We start from the raw sequence: 21,828 nt of genomic DNA, 5'->3' as shown, positions 1-21,828 counted from the left end.
TACTGGGAGCTCAAGAGCAATCAGTGGCTGAAAGGGACTGTGACTGTGGCCGCACCAGAGCAGCACAGGGTCTAGGACTAGGGAGGTGATGCCACAGCACTCCTCCCTATCTGGGATCTGGCATTTCTTCCTGGTCCCCAGAGTCTGGGGAAGACCCTGATACGCTGGAGAGGGGAAGGAAACTAGGGGTTCTAACAGGCAGAGATGATGAGAAGGCCTTGGGGCTAGGAATGGCTGATGGGAAACAAGTAGAAATATAAGCAAATATGAAACATATAGAAAGTCAATACAAGATAAGGTAGGGATGTGGGGTCCCTACATTACAGCTTGTGGGTGAGTGGGTGGGACAATCAGTAAAGGCCTGGGCAGGAGATGGGCCTTGAGCTGAGCTTGGAAATATATGAAAAAGTGAATACTTGGATCTTTGGCACCAAGTGTAAAAATAACACAACAGACAACAAAAATTCTCACTACATAAATAATACACCTGAAAATACAACAATGAGGACAAACATTTTACCTGGATTCTTTTTTTTTTTTGCAGGGCCATGGGGGTTAAGTGACTTGCCCAGGGTCACACAGCCAGTAAGTGTCAAGTGTTTGAGGCCGGATTTGAACTCAGGAACTCCTGAATCCAGGGCTGGTGCTTTAACCACTGCGCCACCTAGCTGCCCCCTTACCTGGATTCTTAATGCCAGTTGCTGGACACCTTTCGTCCTAGCGTTTTCCACATAGCTTATCAGTTCCATCATTTCTTCGGTGGTGTCAGGAACTTTCAATGCATGTTCTTTAATATTTTCAAATTCGATGCAAATACTGTAAATGACACTGAGGGTCAATATTTTTCCTGCCCATCCACTTTGTACTAAATCCAACAACTGTGAATTACTAGAATTATCATTGATTATTATTGTTTAGAAGAGAATCACTGCTTACCACCTCAGGGAGAGGGAAGGGGAGGGATAGAATTTGGAACTCAAAACTTCAAAAAAAATGTTTTATTATGATAAAAAAAAGAAAGAAAAGAACAGCAGTAAATCATGAAAATACAAGGAAGAAACATTTTTGAAATTCATAAGGTAATAAACAGGGCAAAATTGGGCTACCTTATTAAATTTAAAACATACAAACTGACAAAAGTTCATCATTTCAAATACATTTTTTTTGTTCTCTAAAAAATAAAGAAGATAATAACTTGGTTTCTAATACAAGTTACTCTTTCTTCAGAGAACTGGTCTGTGACCCAGTATTTATCTGAAATAAGCAAAGGCCAAATCCGGCCTCTTATGAATCATTCCATTATCGGAAAGGGCTTGTTTTTCCAGGAGCAGTGATGGGTTCACACTGATCTATTCATCTTTTCTTGCAGAGTGCTCCCGGGCTGGCCTTTTGCAAAATGGTTGGTCAGAACTAGGCGAAATTCTACCCTCACAACCTTATCATCACCCAGCAAAGAAATAAGTCATAACTCATGAATAACTACACTGAGACCAAAAAGTACTCAGAGAGGCGAACTTTGGGTTCTTCAAAATCTAAAGCACCATTTTCTTAGATACAAGTCATTCTTTTTTGGGGGGGGGGGGCGGGGCAGCAAGGCAATGGGGGTTAAGTGACTTGCCCAAGGTCACACAGCTAGTAAATGTTGAGTATCTGAAGCCAGATTGAACTCAGGTCCTCCTGAATCCAGGGCTGGTGCTTTATCCACTGTGCCACCTAGCTGCCCCCTAGATACAAGTCATTCTAATGTGCCACATACTTAGAACATTTTTTCCGCGTGTAAATATATATGTGTGTGTGTATATAGATATGTACATATATACACATACACATATACATGTATACATATATACATGTGTGTATATACAGGAATAGATGCTACAAGGTATAATTTCTACTTCCTGTGTGTAGTCATTCTCACATACACACAGACACACAAATACCCCTCCTGATTGGAACTCTGCTCCAAGAACAAAAATATATTTGGGGCATTCTCCTGCCTCCTCAATCCATAACCCCCTTTCTTTTTTTTTTTTCTGAAACTGTCTATAAGAAACATAAGAGTTTTCAAAGATGGCATAGGATTGATGTGAAATGTACTAACTGGAGGCTTCTCTGTCTATCCTGGGTTAGCTCTTCTCAGTAAGGCCCTCTCATTTTGCTTAAAGGACATGGAATTTACAAAATATCCTAGGCTCTCCTCACCCTGTTAGCCCAGACACTCACTTCCACACACAAGGACCTAGCTGGGGATTTTTTGGTGGGGGGACCAGACCTGAGATTTCATTAGAATAGAGAGCCCCCTCTGCAGACATGGGTCACCACCTTCTCTCCAATTTATAGTTACAGAAAGTTGCCTGGAGAACAACGAAGTGAAGCTATGTCTCAGAGAAAGAACATGAACTGAGGTGTTCATGATTCTGTCAGCTCTCTGAGCACACCATTGGTGTCCATCCCCATGCCACTATCACTTCTATTTCCAACTCCATTGCAAGTCTCTCCAGGGCAAGGACCTCATGTGTGCTTGACAGAGCCAATCAAAGATCAAGGGAATTCACAGTAAGTGCACTAACCTGGTTGCCAAAGAAATTATGAGTACAGATGACCCAGACTTGCAAAGGACCTAACAAAAAAAATCACTAAAGAGATAACAGAAGAGGCATAGGTAGCCCTAAAGAAAGCTGGGTCTCAGAAGGTTGCTGCAGTCCTGCCACTTCAAGCTGCTGATAAATTAGCCCCAGCTACAACCAGTATACACCATCTCAGCAAGGAATGGCTTTTAACTCTGGAGTTAAACAAAGAGTCATTCAGGTAGTAAAAATATAGAGTGATCCAACAGAGCCACCAAGATCTGAAATTAACCAGAAATGTGTATCATTTGGAGTCCCCTTCTTTTAGTATCTGTCTATGTAATACCCAACATAATTAATAGATACTTAATATGTTAACACTAACTGGGATCACCCAAGAGTTCATATGAGCCAAAGGTTGGCTCCGATTCAATACATGGGTTGGGAAAACCATTCTACTCACTTCTCATTCTCATTTCTGTGTTTTGTTGCTAGGTCGTTCAAGAGCAAATTTGCATAGCTTTTTACTTTATTCACCAACCCCTCCTTCAGATCATCACAGTCCAAGCGTACCATGGGGAAGTGAGCCAAATGTGGCAGCAGCATGATTTCTTTAGCGATGTTTGAAAATTCTTCTATCAGCTTAAAAGTTAGACAAAAAAGAAAGGATGTTGAAAATGAATGACCAATTCATAATTCATCACTTATTTAAAAAAAAAAAAGGTTATATGGAGTACTTAAGTGAAATTCTCATCAGATTGGCTAAAATGAGTGAAGAGGAAAGTGACGAATGTTGGAGGGGATATGAAAAAATTGGGACACAAATTCGCTGTTGGTGGAACTGTGAAGTGATCCAAACATTTTGGAGAGCAATCTAGAATCATGCCCAAAGATTTGCTGAACTGCCAATTTGCCCTTTGACCCAGCAATACCACTACTAGGTCTATTTCCAAAGATGATTAGGAAAAAAGGAAAAGAATCAATACATAATAAAATATTTATAGCAGCTCTTCTTGTGGTGGTAAAGAACTAGAAATTGTGGGGATACCTATTGTGAGAAAATTATTAATAATAGGGGTTTGGGGACTCCCAGAGGCCTCCACTGAGAGAGCCTGGCCTAACCTTTCTTAAGGCCAGCCCAGAGTCGGGAAGTTACCGCACTCAAAACCACACCCACCTGAAAGCCTTGATCTGTTCTCCAGGATCTGACATCAGTCAGAGCACCCTCAAATCCAGTAAACCAATAGATTTGAATGATGCTAACCAATTAGCTTTAAGCGGTGTATAAGGGCTGCCTCTTTTGCTTCCCTCAGAGAGCTTAAGCTCTGATCTCATAGCCCAGGGAACTTGGTGAGAGGAGAGGAAGCCCACTATGGTTCCCCATTATCTCTCTCTCCTCCCGTAGATCCTAGGTAGGCTTCCCTATCTTTCAGAGCCATGTGCACTCACTTTACTAATATTTAATATGCTTTAATAAATGTTTAATGCCCCAAACCTGGTGCAGTAGTCCCTAATTTCTAAGTAACAAATATATTATGAATCCCAGCTAAATTCCCTAACAGTTGGGACAATTATAGGGCAACCACATTTAATTTTCCTCGTGACACTGTCAATTGGGGAATGACTGAACAAGTTGTGGTATATGATTATGATGGAATACTACTGTTCTATAAGAAATGATGACCTGGGTCTGTGATTCCCAGCATTAAGAAAACTGCCGGAGCCAAGATGGCGGAGGAAAGGCAGTGAGCTCCCGAACTCATGACACAATTGCTCCAAAAAACATCCAAATAACGCCATAGGACAATGCCTGGAGCAGCAAAACCCACATAAGAATGTGCTAACCAAGGACGGCTTGGAAGGTCAGAAGGAGGGAGCTGCTGTGCTGAAACAGGAGTGGAGCCCAACCCCACAGTCACCCTGACACAGATAGATCCAGTCCCAGGAAGGCCTCACCAGAGAAGGAGACCCCCAGAGCCTCTGAATCAGCTGAAGCACCAGTGTGGTCTGGAACTAAGCTCACAGTCTGGTGAGTGGGCTGAGCCCTGGGCAGGGGGGAGACTACAGGGGTCTATGCTGGTGCTAAGGCAGAACTTGGATTTTTCACCCCTGCTGAGAACCAGGAGGTAGGCTCGAGTAGCAGTGGCCCAGGTGGGGGAAGAGCACAGGCTTGTCAGAACTAACAACCACAAACACACAAAGCTGGTTGATTGGCAAGTTGGTCTGGGGTCATCTAAGGACCAGGAAACAGGTCAGGCAAGTGAAGAACCTGATCCTCCTTAAATCATACCACCTGGGACTTCTTAAGCTTGGGATACTGCAGCCTGGAAACAGTGCCCCACTTTAAGGAGCTAAAAGTCAAGTAAAAGAAAGGCAAGATGAGCCGACAGAGAAAGGTGAGGACCATAAAAAATTTCTTCAGTGACAAGGAAGACCAAGGGGCACCCTCAGAGGAAGATGTCAACATCAGGGCCCCTATATCTAAAGCTTCCAAGAAAAATACGAATTGGTCTCAGGCCATAGAGGTGCTCAAAAAGGACTTTGAAGATAAAGTTAGAGAGGTAGAGGAAAAAATGGAAAGACAAATGAGGGAGATGCAGGAAAGACATGAGAAAAAGGTAAACATCTTAAAAGGCCAAATGGAAAAGGAGATACAAAAGCTCTCTGAGGAAAATAACTGCCTAAGAATTAGGATTGAACAAATGGAAGCCAGTGACTTTATGAGAAACCAAAACACAATAAAGCAAATCCAAATGAATAAAAAAAAGAGGGCAATGTGAAATATCTTCTGGGAAAAACTGCCAACCTAGAAAATAGGTCCAGGAGAGATAATTTGAAAATTATTGGTCTACCTGAAAACCATGATCAAGGAAAGAGCTTAGACACCATCTTCCAAGATATTCTCAGGGAAAATTGCCCTGAAATTCTAGAAGAAGAAGCTAAAATAGAAAGTGAAAGAATCCACCAATCACCTCCAGAAAGAAATCCCCAAAGGAAAACTCCTAGGAATATTATAGCCAAATTCCAGAACTCTCAGGTCAAGGAGAAAATATTGCAAGCTGCCAAAAAGAAAGAATTCAAGTACTGTGGAGCCCCAGTCAGGATAGCACAAGATCTAGCAGCTTCTACATTAAAGGACCAGAGGGCATGGAATATGATATTCCAAAGGGCAAAGGAAATGGGATTACAACCAAGAATCACCTACCCAGCAAAACTCAGCATTATCTTTCAGAGGAAAAAGTGGGACTTTAATAAAAAAGAAGACTTTCAGATATTTGTGATGAAAAGACGTGAACTGAATGGCAAATATGACTTTAAATACAAGACCCTAGAGAACCATAAAAAAAAAAAATTGGAGCTGGGGGACACACCTGGAGTCGTACAGTGGGTGACTGTCTTGTGTCTGAGGCCAGGTTTTGGCTGGGATCCCCCTGGGTCCAGGGGTGATGCTTTGTCCACTGTGTCACTTAGCTAGGTGATGACATCTTTAAGGTTAAATTGAGGGGTGAAGGGAATTCACTGGGGGAGGGGGAAAGGCAGAGGTGAAATCCTACATGAAAGAAACAGGAAAAGGCTTATGGAGTGGGGAAAGATAGGAGAGGAGCAGGGCAGTAAATGAATTTTACAATCATCAGAAAAGGCTCAAAGACCTTAAACTCATCAGAGCTGCCTCAAGGAGGGACTAACAGACACACCCAAACTGGGTGGAGTAATCTGTTTAACCTCGGCAGTAAATGAGCCTAACACTCTTCAGAATTGGCTCAAAGACCTCAATCTCATTAGAATTGGCTCAAGGAGGGAATAATGTACACACTCAATTGGGTGGAGTATTCTCTCTAACCCTGTAGGAAAATAGGAGGGGAAGGGGATAAAGGGGATAAAGAGAGAGGGGCAAAAGAAGGAAGGGCAGAGTTGGGGAGGGGACAGACAGAAGCAAATCTCTTTTGAAAACTGATAGGATGAAAGAAAATGGATAATAGAATAAATATCATGGGGAAGGGAATAGGATGGAAGGGAAACAGTTAACAATAGTAATCATGAAAAAGAGAAAAGGGGGGAAAATTGTACAAAAAATATTTATAGCAACTCTTGGTGGAGGCTAAGAATTGAGAATCAAGGGAATGTCCATCAATTGAGGAATGATGGAAAAAGCTGTGTTATATGATTGCAGTGGAATGGTCTTGTGCTACAGGAAATGACAAACAGGATGATCCCAGAAAAACCTTGAAAGACTAATGAACATGGATGTATGGTGAAGTGAGCAGAACTGAGAGGACATTGTGCCTAGTGACAGCAGTATTGTTCCATGTGCAATTGTGAATGACTTAACTACTCTCAGCAGTGCAATGATCCAGGACAATCCCAAGGAACTAATGAGGAAGCTTACTATGTATCCCTATAGAAAGAACTGATAAAAAGAACACTTGTGGATTGTACATATATAACCTGGTTGTGATCTTGTGGAGGGGGGAGGAAAGGGAGGGAGAAAAATTTGGAACTCTAAATCTTATGAAAATGAATGTTGAAAACTACCCTTACATGTAACTGGAAGATAAAATAAATGTTTGTTGCAAAAAAAAAAAAAAAAGAAGAAGAAGAAAAAGAAATGATGAGCTGGATGATTTTAGAAAAACATGGATAGACTTTCATAAAATAACAAAGAGTGAAATGAGCAGAATCAAGAGAACTTTGTATACAGTAACAACAATATTGTTTTAAAATGTCATTTTGACTATTATAAATACCCAAATTAATTAATTACTAAGGATCTATGAAGGAAGATACTATCTGCATCCAAAGAACTGATAAATATAAGTATGTATATAATGATTACATATATATACACACATACATATATACATACATACATAAATACATACACACAACTATTTTTGTCTAATGTTAGTCCTGGGAAGTCCTGGGGGGGGGGGGTGTTACATGATAATTATTATATATTTAAAAGGAATAGTAAATTGTTTGTTTGTTTGTTTGTTTTTTGTGAGGCAATTGGGGTTAAGTGACTTGCCCAGGGTCACACACCTAGTAAATGTCAAGTGTCTGAGGCTGGATTTGAACTCAGGTACTCCTGAATCCAGGGCCAGTGCTCTATCCACTGCGCCACCTAGCTGCCCCAGGAATAGCAAATTATACATAATAGATTTTCAGTTTCATGTGCAATCATCTTTTTTTCATTATGTTATGGAAATCCTTGTTTTATTCTATAAATACAATTTTTTTTAAAAGAAAGCAATTTGAAATAATAGAAAGCAACTAAAACAAATATATACTTTGACCCAGAAAGGCCAATTATTACACAAATACCCCCTGAAGATGTCAAAAATAAAAACAAATTTGTTGTTGTTGTTATTGTTGTTCAGTCATTGCAGTCTTCTGGTTAACACCATTTGGAGTTTTCTTAGTGTGTTGTTTGTCTAAAATGTATAAAAGATCAATTCTCCTTCCATCCAGAGAGACAACCTCCATCATGACTCTCTCCCTAACATGTATTTCTCTCTCCTAATAAATCTCTATTTTACAAGATTTGCTGTGAGCCTGCCAATTCTTTGGGTAAGTTAGCCCCACCATCCAGGTCCCAAGCTCCACCTACTACATGGAGCTCCACCCACAACAAAATCAGGGGGGAAAAGACTTCATAAAAAAATGAGTACAACAAAGTAAATGGAATGAACAGCAAGAATTAAGCAATCACATCTGAATGCTGTAAAGTTATAATGACCAAGAACCATCTAGTCTAATACCTTCATTTTACAGATGAGGAAATTAAGGAACCCAGGAAGGTTATATGACTTACCCAAAGTTACCTAGCTATTAAGTGGAAGTGTGAGTCCCCTAACACCACATTCAGCACACCTCCCCCAAGGTGGCAATGTGAAGACAGTACTTCTCAAAGAGGACTTTCAGGTATTTGTAATGAAAAGACCTGAACTGAATAGACAATTTGACTTTCAAATACAAGACCCTAGAGAAGCATAAAAAAGTAAACAGGAAAAAGAAATTAAGAGGGATGTTAAAAGGTTAAACTGTTTACATTCCTATGTGGGAAGCTGATACGTCTAACTCATTAAGAACTTTCTCAGTATTAGGACAGATGATAGAAATAAATTTAGACAGAGGGCACAGGTAGGAATTGATTATGAAGGGATGATATCTGTAAAGCATTTTTTTTTGTTTATCTTTTTTTTTGTGGGGTGGCTGGGGTTAGGTGACATGCTTAGAGTCGAGCAGTGGGTGAGGGTCTTGTGTCTGAGGCCAGATTTAGGCTCAGGTCCTCCTGGGTCCAAGGTGGGTACTTTGTCCATTGTGTCACCTAGCTGCCCCCATGATTACATCTTTAGGGAAAAATTGAGGGGTAAGAGGAATGCACTGGGGGAGGGGAAAGGGAAGAGGTAGAATGGGGTGAAAACCCACATGAAAGAAACAGGAAAGGACTTATGGAGTGAGGGAGGAGTAGGGTAGTGAATGAGCCTTACACTCATCAGAATTGGCTCAAAGATCTTAATGCCATCAGAGTTGGCTCAAGAATACACACTCAATTGGGTGGAGTAATGTATCTAACCCTGCAGGAAAGTAGGAGGGGAAGGGGATAAGGAGGGAGGGGTAAAAGAAGGGAGGAGAGATTGGGGGAGAGGGTAGTCAGAAACAAATCACTTTTGAGGAGGGATAGGGTGCAAGAAGATAGAAAATAGAGTAAATATCATGGGGAAGGGAATAGGATGGAGTGGAAAAGTTAACAATTTAACTGAAAAAAAATTTGAAGCAGAGGCAAGAGTAATGTAAGATGATTGATTGATTGATTGATTGATTGATTGATTGATTGGATGAAGATGGGAATTGATTGATGACAATGAGAATGGATTGATGATGGTGACAAAATGTATGATACTTACTTTGCTGGGCTATTGTGAAGAAAATTCTTTGTCAGGTATAAGGCACTATATAAATGTTATCTATTACTCTTGTTGCAAGAATCAACTTCATGGGTTTATTGTAAGGAAATCTCTCTTTAAAGTACTATATAAATGTATTTTAGTATAAAAAAAAATGAAGAGCAGGATACTATCAGAAAAAGAAAGACCTACATGAGCTGATGCAATGTGAAATGTACTGCATACAAAATAACAGCAATGCTGTAAGATGGTTGGCTGTGAATGACTTGCTTATTTTCAGCAATGCAATGGTCCAAGACAACTCTGAAGGTCCTATGAAAAATGCAGTCCATCTACAGAGAGAACTGATGGTGTCTGAATACAGATTGAAGCATAATTTTTTGTTTGTTTGTTAGCTCCTTTATCTGAAGTTTTGTTTCTGTCTGTTTTCTTTCACAACATGGCTAATGTGGAAATGTTTTGCATGACTACTCATGCCCATGTATAGCTTATATTGAATTGCTTGAGTTCTGGAATGGGGGGTGGGGGGGAGGGAGGAAGACAATTTGGAACACAAATTTTTTAAAAATTTGATGTCAAAATTTGTACTTACATGTGATTTGGGAAAATAAAACTTAATGGGGGTGGGGCAGCTAGGTGGTGCAGTGGATAAAGCAAATCCAGCCTCAGACACTTGACACTTACTAGCTGTGTGACCCTGGGCAAGTCACTTAACCCCCCCATTGCCCGGCAAAAAAAAAAAAAAGAGAGAGACACAGAGAAACAGGCTTTAGTGTCATTGTACATTAACTCATCGGAGAAATAAGAAACAGGAATAAGTGGAATAAGTGAAAGAGAGGTTTGAGAGTTAGGAGGAGAATAGGCACAAACAACAGAAAGGAGGCAGCTAGGTGGTGCAGTGGATAAAGCACCAGCCCTGGATTCAGGAGGCCCTGAGTTCAAATCCGGCCTCAGACACTTGACACTTACTAGCTGTGTGACCCTGGGCAAGTCACTTAACCCCCATTGCCCCGCAAAAAACAACAACAACAACAACAACAACAAAAGATATCACTCAAGAAATACATTGGTAGAAAAGAAGCTGGAATGACTTGCTCTCTGTACCACTGATGAGACCAGGGATCAAATAAACTATTAAAGCACCTATGAATTTGCTAAAAACAGATTAATGAATCAGCTTTGGAGCAGGAAAGTCCCTTTGAGTCCAACCGCTTCATTTTATAGATGAGGAAACTTGGGCACAGAGAGGCATCTAAGTGGCACAGCAGAAAGAATGCTTGGCTTGGAGTCGAGAAGACCTGAGTTCTGATACCTCAGACATCTATTAGTTGTGTGACCCTGGACCAGTCCCTTAACTCCTTTCAACCTCATCCAGAAGATGGGGATAATAACAGCACCCACCTCCCAGGGTTGTTGTGAGGATCAAATGAGATAAAGTATCTGAAGGAAAATGTTTTGCACATTGTAAATTGCTATGGAAATGTCAGCTCTTATTAAGTGATTTACCAAAGCAAGCAAATATATTAACTCCAACAGGAGTATGCCTCCTGTGTGCCACATTTTTAGAGAAAAAAAATACATCCCAAATTTTATCATTAAGAACTTCAAATTTCATGCAAGAAGAAGAGAATTTAAACTCACCTCAGTGTACTCATCAAAAGTGTGATTCTCTGACTGAAACGTCTGGATTTGGTCAATTGCAGTCCCATTGATAAGCCAACTATATTTCTCAACTGCAAATTAAAATTACATCACCATTCGAAAAGCCCAGTGAATTTAGTGCTGTCAGTGCTGATTGGGGAATGGATACTCTGCCACACGGAATAATCTGGTTACTGAGGCTTTTCCAACAGGCCATCCACAGAGAACCAGTTTTCAAAGAATTCAACGATAAAAGCCCAGCACTCGAACCAGGCTTTTTCTGTAAAAAGCCATGAGGCCACTGGTCACCTTCCAGCGTCCAGGGACCATCACTGTGCTCTGGAAGTCCCAGCCCTTACTGAGGAGTTGGGAGATAAGGGCTTCCATTCCAACCCCCATATTCAGGAAAGTTATCTAAAGAGGTAGCCCTGCTTTAAACCCCGCAGCTTCCACACAGAGCTGGCTACCTCTGGCTTCCCTCCTAGGGATGGGGGACCATCGTGAGGGGCAGAGCCTACCAGGCAGAGGACTCAGGAGCCCCAGGTCCTAGCCCAACATCTGCCCTCATGGGATCCCACACAGATCCCTTCAGTTCTCTGGGTCTAAGTGTCCTTGATGTGGCCAATTCTGGCCTCAGACAAGACTCTCTCGAAGATCCCTCCCAGTTCTATCACTTCATGACCCCCATCTCCTCCTGAATAACAGGCCGAGGTGTCAGGATCCCAGGCCACAAACCCTAGTGTCTGGTTATTTTTGTTATTGATGCTCTAAGAACGGGGTCAGGAACAAGCCTGCCCCGACGTACCGTATTCATTAAAATGTTCCTTTGGTCCTTCTAAGTTCAGGTTCACTGCTTCCCTCAGAGTACGAAAGGCCCAGTCCAACACGTGGTCAGGAAGCTCCGTGCTCAGGTTTATGGCTGTGGGGCCGCCTGACAGCCAAGAGTGGACGGTCTGAACATTCTAAGAAATCCAAAGGAACAGGCAGGGTATCAGTAACAACCATCAAGATGCGAGTCCTTGTCTGTTTAGGGAAAGGAGGGGCCGAGTGATTTCAGCCCCTAGTGGGGTGAAGCAGGGGGCACCTTCGGTACAATTTATCATCTTAGAGCGTCGCCTTGGGCAACCGGAAGCACACAGAGGCAGGCCTAGAAAAGCATCCATGCGCATATACACACAATAACTAGTAGCCCTCACACACCCACTTCCACAAGAAAACTTCACACCTTTCTGAAGGTCAAGTGTCATGTTTATTGCATATCTTCTGGTCCAGAAGGAGCTAGGGCAGAGGAGGCAGATCCATCCCTTCCAGCACGGATGAGGTCCCAGCCCCGGGCCTGCATCCCATGAAGGCCTCCCTCTCAGCCAAAGGGACTTCAGTGTGCCAGCCCCGGCCCTGGGGGAAACAAGGCTCAGGCCAAGCAGAAGCCTGAAGTCACTGACACCGCTGACACTAATTATTATAACATTGATGAATTTCCTAACCATTGAACATGTCCAGAACCCTGCTACCACTTCTGTTAGCGCGCGCTCTCTCTGTATATATGTATGTATATTATATATATACATTTATGTGCACACATACACATATGTATGTGTATATGTGTGTGTACATGCAAGCATGTGTGTATGTCAACCCCTGGGAGAATCCAGGCACCTGCCCTGCTCTGACCAGCAGTTTCTAACTGCCTCCAAAAAGACCCCTGCACATCCCTGCAGCTTCCAACCACCCTGTTCCCAGACAGAGTTAGTTCCAAGGACACTTCTCCGCTCTTGTTTTCGCTATCCTTCAGCACCTTCACCACTCCCTTCCTTCTGGGTAGCCAGAAAATACTTCCTTCTGCTCTTTCCCATGACTATACTCTCTAATTATCCCCTTCACCCCATCCTCCCCGGCATCCTATCTGAATGAGGCATCCTGTTGTCCCAAATTGCAATTCTTCAACCCCAAATAAATGCCTCACTTTATTTATCAATCTCCCACTTGGTCTGAGGTTTTCGCCCCACAGGTTGACAGCCTCGATTCCATTTTCCCCATAAGCACTATGGTTTTTTTTTTGTTTTTTGTTTTTTGTTTTTGTTTTTGTTTTTGTTTTGTGGGGCAATGGGGGTTAAGTGACTTGCCCAGGGTCACACAGCTAGTAAGTGTCAAGTGTCTGAGGCCGGATTTGAACTCAGGAACTCCTGAATTCAGGGCCGGTGCTTTATCCACTGCGCCACCTAGCTGCCCTGAGCACTATGGTTTTTATTGTACAAATTTACACATGCAGTGGGTTTTTGGTTTTGGTTTTTTTGGTTTTTTTGGTGAGGCAATTGGGGTTAAGTGACTTGCCCAAGGTCACACAGCTAGTAAGTGTCAAGTGTCCGAGACTGGATTTGAACTCAGGTCCTCCTGACTCCAGGGCCAGTGCTCTATTCACTGTGCCACCTAGCTGCCCCCATGCAGTGGTTTTTAAGAGGACATCTGTGTAATTACGGTAGAACTAACTGTACACATTTACATATACATATATACAACAGCAGAGTCATACAGTCAGTACACATCAGAGGCAGCCTCATATAAATGGGTTATATATGTATATATATGCATATATAATATATATATATGTATAAATGCATTTCAAGGTTATCATTTATATAGGGCTTTAAAGTTTATAAAGCACTTAATATATATTAACTCATTTGATCCTCACAACATTTCTGTGAAGTAAGTGCTATTATTATCCCCTTTTTACAGATGAGGAAACTAAAAGGAAGACATAAAAGTTAAGTGACTTGCCCAGGGTCACACAGCTAGTAATAATCTGAGGCCAGATTCCAACTTGGGTGGTCTTGAGTCTAAATTCCAAATTCTATGCACTTGACCACCTAAATGCCTCCTCTTTCTCTACATACACATATCTCCATGTATATGCACACATATGTAATCATATATATGATATGTAATATGGGCTGCCTCATACATATCTGTATGCATATGTATATTTCCTAAATGACTTTCCCTGGTCTTTTAAGTTTTTTTTATTTTTTTGTGGGGCAATGAGGGTTAAGTGATTTGCCCAAGGTCACACAGCCAGTGTCAAGTGTCTGAAGCCAGATTTGAACTCAGGTCCTCCTGAATCCAGGGCTGGTGCTTTAGCCACTGCGCCACCTAGCTGCCCCTTAATATTTTAACTAAAAGAAAGATGATTCAATTTTTTTTAATGGTTCAAAATTTTACAGACGTACTATTACAGAAAAGTGGATTGTAGTCAGGAAAGCTGACCGGGTCAAAATGATATTTTTTCAATGACTGTGATGTAAAAACAGGACATCATTAAAATGTTCCCTTTTAGAACTGGATTGCAGTATTTTTTAAAGTTCCCCCCAACTCCCTCCACAAAGCCCTAATCCAGTACCTCCTGGGAATGGGGAGGTGACTCAGAGATTTCCGTGGCAATGCCAGTAGGCTCTGGAACACTGAACTGCATTTTGAGTTCTTTGAGGTCAGGGGCCATTCTTGCCTTTCTCTTTATCACCAGTGCTGAGCGAAGCTCCTGGCACATAGTAAGCACTTACTAAACCCATGCCGACTTAATTGGGCACCCTGAGTATGGCTCTGATGACACGTCGATCCACCTTCTACAGTGCAGTCCAGCTATGTTTGGAACGGCTCATCCCAGCGGCCAGCCATTTGGCGATGAGCTACCTGGCCGATACCAGCCGCTGGAGAACAGGAGCGTAGAAACATTCTAACTTAAACCCAGTCTGGGATACAAGAGAAAGACATTATGAGATGACATCTCTGAGAGGCCCAAAGCCCATTATTGACTTCTGAAAACTATCATTTCACTTCCAAGGGCAAAGAGGATGTCCTACCTGCAGAGTTTCTCCAATTCGATCCACCACACCTCCCACAACTTCTTGCAAGTCTTGAAAAGTCGGATAAAAGTCCATTCTTTCATCATCAAATGTCAATTCCATCTTGAATATTGGCAGCCACTTTTGGTCATTCGGATCAAAGAGATCTACAAATCCTTCCACTGTTCTCTTTAACAGATCTCTCAGCTGGATTGTAGCACAAATTAACCTCATTACTTTAAGAAAGCCAAATGTTACCTTTGGTTTTTACATAATTTTTAAAGACTAAATTCAGCTACCTTATTAGGTCCTGACTCTAGGATGCTTTCGACCAGTCAGCTCATTCTGCCCCCTCTAATGAATAACTAGACATTCTATCTCATCTGTTTTTCCTCTCCCTTCATTGATTTCTAAAGAAGCTGTGCCCCTACCTTCCTTGGCAAAGCCTTCACTAGCAGCTTCTTATTTCAAAGCCCAGAGGCCAGTATGATTATTCCATAAGGAATTTATTATAAAGGGGCAGCTAAGTAGCACAGTGGATAAAGCACCAGCCCTGGATTCAGGAGGACCTGAGTTCAAATCTGGCCTCAGACACTTGACACTTACTAGCTGTGTGACCCTGGTCAAGTCACTTAACCCTCATTACCCAGAAGAAAAAAAAAAAAGAAAAGAAAAAAGAATATATTATACAGTACCTCTCCTCTTCCCTAATACAAAGCACAGGAGCTGAGGCTACTCCCATAGGCCACTGGGGCACTTCCTTGAGCTTATTCTCTCCCTCATGGCTACATTTAACATTAGGGCTTGGGGAGTGAGGGGAAGTGAGGGCTGGGAGCACAAAGAAAAGATGCACACATTCGGGGAGGGGGGAGCACTAGACAAGTCCTGCTGATAGAAGTCCTGGGTCTCAGGACTCCTGGGCCAACCAAGCCTGGCTAGAACAGCCCCTCCTGACAGGGGCAATCCATTACAGATACAAACCCGGGTTGCCGAGACCGGAGCTTTTCAAACACTTGAGGGGCTCTCTGGACTTTTTATAATGAAAGGGAAGGGAAGGGTTTGGGCTGCCCTCCATTTGCAAAGGGACTTGCTGAGAGAAAACAGGCCCCTAAGTTCAAACGGCTTCAAGCAGCTTTCTTAAGAGACTCCGGCCAACTAAATAATTCCCTCCCCCTCATCATCGCTTCTCAATCCCAGAACAGAGGTTCTTAACCTGAGATTCATGGCCCTAGAGAGTCTCTCCATTTTTTACAAATTTTAGTAAGAATGGTTTAGTGGTTTTCAGTCACATCCAACTCCTTGTAACCCCATTGGGGGTTTCTTGGTAAAGATGACTGGAGTGGTTGGTCATTTTCTTTTCCAGCTCATTTTATAGATGAGGAAACTGAGGCTAACAGGGCTGAGTGACCTATCCAGGGTCACATAGCTAGTAAGTGTCTGAGGTAAGATTTGAACTCAGGTCTTGCTGACTCCAGGGCTGGTGCTCTATCCACTATACCACCTAGCTGCCTTTGATAAGTTTTTTTGTTTTTTTGTTTGTTTTGTTTTTTGTTTTTTGGTGAGACAATTGGGGTCAAGTAACTTGCCCAAGGTCACACAGCTAGTAAGTGTCAAGGGTCTGAGGCTGGATTTGAACTCAGGTCCTCCTGAATTCAGGGCTGGTGCTCTATCCACTGTGCCACCTAGCTGCCGCCCCCCATAAGTTTTTTAAAACATTACTCTGAGAAAGGATCCATAAGCTTCCGCAGATTGGCACAAGGGTCCATGGGGGAAAAAAAGGTTAAGAATTTCTAATCTAAAAACACTCAACACTGGACTAGTCTTTGTCCCCCTACGTGCCCTGTCCCTTCCTGGCTCCCACTATTCCCTGCTTCCACCCTTCTGTCTAGTGATTCCTACCCATCCTTTAAGGCCCAACTCAAATGCCATTTCTGCCAGGCAACCTTCCCCATCTCCTGCCAGAGCAGTAACAGCCTCCTTCCCATAGCACTCAATTGTACAACTCCCTAACATACTTGTCTATAATACTGGGTATTCTAGTGTGCCCCACAGACAGTAAAGCTCATGAAGGCAGAGGGTATGTGTGATCTAAACATGGCATTTCCCCTGCCCCTGGACACTGCTTCTACATGAGATAGGCCCTGAATGAAGGAAGGAAGGAAAGAAGGAAGGAAGGAAGGAAGGAAAAGAAAATTAATGAAAGGACCTCTCCCAAATCCAGTAATAATATGTTACATTTCTAGAGAGCGTTCAGGCTAACAAAACACTTTGACCGCAACAAGCCAATAAGTTAGCCCAAGAATTGTGATCTCCCATTTCACAGACGAGGTATCTAAGGACTCAAAAGTTAAATGACTTGAGCACAGTCAGACCAAATTCACAGTGATATTTTTACTCCCCCAAAGGAGGAAATAAACTCACCTGATTTGACATTAGTGTAGACACACAGTTATAGAAGGAATCCAGTTTTTCTGCTTTAATGTCATCAAGTGCTTCCTTCTTGGTGAAGATATTGATCACCTTGGGATACCAGGTATTCATTAACTTCTCCTCTGTTTTTCTGGCATTGATAGACACGTCATTTCTCAAACTTTCACAGTCCATGGGACCTTTAGCTCTAATTGCAAGGAAGAAGAGGGAAAACAAACAAAACTAAGATCAGATGCAATTGATAAAATAGCTCTGAAAAAAGGTCTTGATTCTCCAAAAACTAAAACAAATTAAATCAAAAGAAAAACCCAACAACCTCAAGTTACCAGAACTGATAAATAAAAGGTGATGCCATTAAAAATGAAAAGCCAAATCTAATAAAAATGACAATTCTATACAAATTAATTTACTTATTCAGTGCCATGACAATCAAACTACCAAAAAGTATTTCATAGAGCTAGAAAAAAAATAACAAAATTCATATGGAAGAACAAAAGGTCAAGAATATCAAGGAAATTAATGAAAAAAATGCAAAGGAAGATAGCTGTACCAGATCTAGAACTACATTATAAAGCAGCAATCATCAAAACTATTTTGTACTGGCTAAGAAATAGAATCAGTGTAATAGTTTAGGCACACAAAACACAGCAGTAAATGAATATAGAAATCTCCTGTTTGATAAACCCAAAGACTCTAGCCTCTAGGATAAGAACTTTTTGACAAAAACTTCTGGGAAAACTGGAAAATAGTATGGCAGAAACTAGGCATAGACCAACATCTTATACCATACACCAAAGTAAAATCAAAAACAGGTACAAGGTCTAGACATAAAGGGTGATAACATAGGCAAATTAGAAAAGGAAGGAATAGTTTACTTGTCAAAACTGTGGAGAGGGGAATAATTTATGAGCAAAGATGAGATAGAGAATATTATGAAATGCAGAGTGTATCATTTTGACCACATTAAATTAAAAAGGTTTTGCACAAACAAAACCAATGCAAACAAGATTAGAAGGAAAGCAGAAAGCTAGAAAACAATTTTTACAGATAGTGTTTCTGATAAAGGCCTAAATATATATATATATATATATATATATATATATATATATATATATATATATATGTTTTATATAATATATATATAAAATATATAGAGAACTGAATCAAATATACAAGAATACAAGTCATTCCCCAATTCAAAGGATATGAACAAGCAGTGTTCAGATGATGAAATTAAAACTATCTACAGCCATATGAAAAAATGTTCTCAAACACTCTGAGATACCACCTCATACCTATTGGATTGGCTAATATGACAAAAAAGGAAAATGATAAATGTTGGAGAAGATGTGGGAATATTAGAACACTAATGCACTGTTGGTGGAGCTGTGAACTGATCCAACTATTCTGGAGAACAATTTGGAACCATGTCTAAAAGGCTTTAAAACTGTGCATGCCCTTTGACCTAACAATACCACTACTAGGTCTATATCCCAAAGAGATCACAAAAAAGGGAAAAGGACCCACATGCACAAAAATATTTATAACAGCTTTCTTTGTGATGACAAAGAACTGGAAATTGAGGGGATGCCCATTACTTGGGGAATGGCTAAACAAGTTGTATGTGAATGAAATGGAATTCTATTGTGCTGTAAGAAATGATAAGCAGATGGATTTCAGAAAAACCTGGAAAGACTTAAGTGGACTGATACTGAGTGAAATGAGCAGACCCAAGGGAACACTGTACACAGTATCAACAACATGATGATCAACTGTGATAGATTTAACTCTTCTCAGCAATACAATGACCTAAGACAATGCCAAAAGACTTATGGTGAAAAATGCTCTCCACATTCAGAAAAAGAACTATGGAGTCTGAAGGCAGACTGAAGTATATTATTTTCACTTTTGTTGTTGCTTTTTTGCCATTATTCTTGTTTATTCTTTCTTGTGTTTTTTCCCTTTTGTTCTGATTAATGTGGAAATATGTTTAACATGATTGTAATATATAACCTATAATCAAATTGCTTGCTGGCCTCAGGAGGGGGGAGGGAAGAGAGGGTGGGAGAAAAATTTGGAACTCAAAATATACCTTTACATGTAACTGAGAAAAATTAAAAATTAAAATTTTTTTAAATGAAAGGCTAAAGATGAATGAACTATGAAATGAATGAAAAATCATGTATTAAGGGGGTTTTTTTGGTTCAAAGCACTGTAGAGACAGCTAGAAGAATCAGACAGTTCTTGTTCTCAAGGAGTTCACACTTGAGTTGGGCTAGAGGCCTACACTCTAGAGAGGGGTCATCTTCAGTGCAAATGGCAGGGCCCAGAGGGCCAACAACACCCAGGTGCTCAGGGTGCAGGAGGGCGTCTGCCCCAAAAGGGAAGCCTGAAGAGGGGCAGCACATCTGAGGTCAACGAGGAGCAAGGATGCGGGCTCCCTGTTTCGGCAGGGGTGGGCAGAGGGAATAGGCAAAGGGGATGTAATCTCCAAACGTCCATTGGAAGGGTCTCACCATAGGCTCATGGGCCTAGAGGGCCAAGGGACCTCAAAAGCCAACACTTTGCAAATAACGAAACCGAGGCCCAGGGAAGCTAAGTGATTTGTCCGAACAAGTAATAAGAAACAAAGGCAGGATTGGAACTCACATCCTTGGACTCTAGGCCACTATCATGGTGCCTCAGACGCCCACCCCTGTTGACTTTTCTGTATGTTGTATTGACATTGCCGAGCACCCTCTTCTCCTGGATGTTTCCTCCTCCCTTTGCTGCTGCCCACATTCCCCACGGTCCTCCTCCTACCAGCCTGGCCCCTCCTTCTCATTCTCCTCCTGGATCACCATACGTTTTAGAGTCTCCCCTTGAGGTCAAGGACGGTCTTATTTTTGTCTCTGGATCCCCAGGGTTTAGCAAAGTGCTTGATGCACAGCAGGTGGTTGGGTTATATTTACTAGATCAATGTCAAGACCAGGTCCTACCTGAACCCCGTTAAGTCCAGTAAAAGCCTGCTGGAAAATGTCCTGTAGCCCAGGTCCAGTAAGGTTCTCAGGGTGGGATGAAGAACATGCAAATTCTCAAAGATCTGGTTTCTGGCTTGAACATAACTGCTGTGCCAAGGTTTGGAAAAATCCAGGCCCCTGAGGGGGAAAAAAGAGAGTCCTCAGTCAGAGAAGGAACCACTTGTTTGCCTAAATCAGAAGGAAGAAAGGGGTAGGGGGGAGGAGGGCCTGGTTTATCATATGGTACCACAAAACAAAACAAAACAAACAAAAAAAAAAAAACCCTGACTCATTTAAAAGGGCTCAAGAGTAAGAAAATCCATGCTCTTGGTGTTGAAAATCTGGGTGATGAAGCCTGTGTCTCAAACTGTGACCATCTTGGTCCCCTAGGACCCCTGGGCCTTGTCGTCTGAAATGCACCTGTACCTTCCCATATGTGCTGTCTCCCCCTAATAAGCTCCCTGAGGGCAGGGATTAGCTCGATTTTCTCTTTGTATCCTCCCCCCCAAGCACTTAGTACAATGCTCATCCCCATTATCTAACACAGAGCCTCCCACATGCTACTGTTCAGTCCTACCGGACTCATCACAACCCTATGGACCATAGCACACCAACACCATCCATGAGGTTTTCTCTGCAAAGACATTGGAATGGTTTGCCATGGATTAAGGCCCACACATGGTCAAGTGATTTGCCCAGGATCACACAGCTAGTAAGTCTCTGAGGCCAGATTTGAACTCAGGTGTTCCTAACTTGAAGCCCAATGCTCTATCCACTGTGTCATCTAGCTGTCCTAGATTTTTTTAAGCTGACAGTACCGGATATTCCCAAGTGGTCTCCCATCCAAACACTAACCAGGCCCGACCCTGCTTAGCTTACATGAGATCAGCCCTGTTCAGGGTGCTATGGTTACAGATTCCTAGCTCACAGTATTATATTATAGCAAGAGACATTTAGATATAGACATAGACAGATATATAGATATAGATATAGATACAGATATGTGTGTATATGTATATATATATATATATAGAGAGAGAGAGAGAGAGAGAGAGAGAGAGAGAGAGAGAGAGAGAGAGAGAGAAAATATATTTGTTGATCGAGTAATGTGCATTGGGCCACTGGGGCTGTGGGAGCAGAGTTCTGAAGATTAGGGCCGGATATATAGATCTGGGAGCCATCTGTAAAGAGACACTGAGAAAGAGGAAAGAGAGAGAAGAGGAGAGGGCCCAGGGCAGAGCATTGTGGGACACCTGACAGAGTAGATAGGACCCTGCAAAGAACACCAAGGATTAGTTGGATTTAAAAGAGAGAAACACAACAGAGAGAGGAAAGAGGGAGGGAGGGAGGGAGGGGGGGAGGGAGGGAGGAAAGAAGGACTTATTAAGTGCCTACTATGTGTCAGGCACTGTGCTAAGTGTTTTACAAATACTCTCACAATAAC

The 21,828-nt window shown here is 41.8% G+C and overlaps 1 protein-coding gene across 1 annotated transcript in view; it reads right to left on the bottom strand.

The window, feature by feature from the left end:
* DNAH12 (dynein axonemal heavy chain 12) overlaps positions 1-21,828 on the bottom strand; it is a 172,991-nt gene that overhangs the window by 136,504 nt on the left and 14,659 nt on the right. Inside the window, exons 7-13 of the mRNA XM_043972200.1 lie at positions 20,364-20,522; positions 17,377-17,572; positions 14,974-15,162; positions 11,922-12,078; positions 11,117-11,208; positions 3,031-3,209; positions 681-816 (exon numbers count right to left, since the gene is read on the bottom strand). Coding sequence (XP_043828135.1) covers positions 681-816; positions 3,031-3,209; positions 11,117-11,208; positions 11,922-12,078; positions 14,974-15,162; positions 17,377-17,572; positions 20,364-20,522 — 1,108 coding nt within the window. The remainder of the gene's footprint in view (positions 1-680; positions 817-3,030; positions 3,210-11,116; positions 11,209-11,921; positions 12,079-14,973; positions 15,163-17,376; positions 17,573-20,363; positions 20,523-21,828) is intronic.

This window comes from Dromiciops gliroides, chromosome 1, assembly GCF_019393635.1.
Source record: "Dromiciops gliroides isolate mDroGli1 chromosome 1, mDroGli1.pri, whole genome shotgun sequence".
NCBI lineage: Eukaryota > Metazoa > Chordata > Mammalia > Microbiotheria > Microbiotheriidae > Dromiciops > Dromiciops gliroides.
This window is presented reverse-complemented; position numbering and strand designations above follow the sequence as displayed.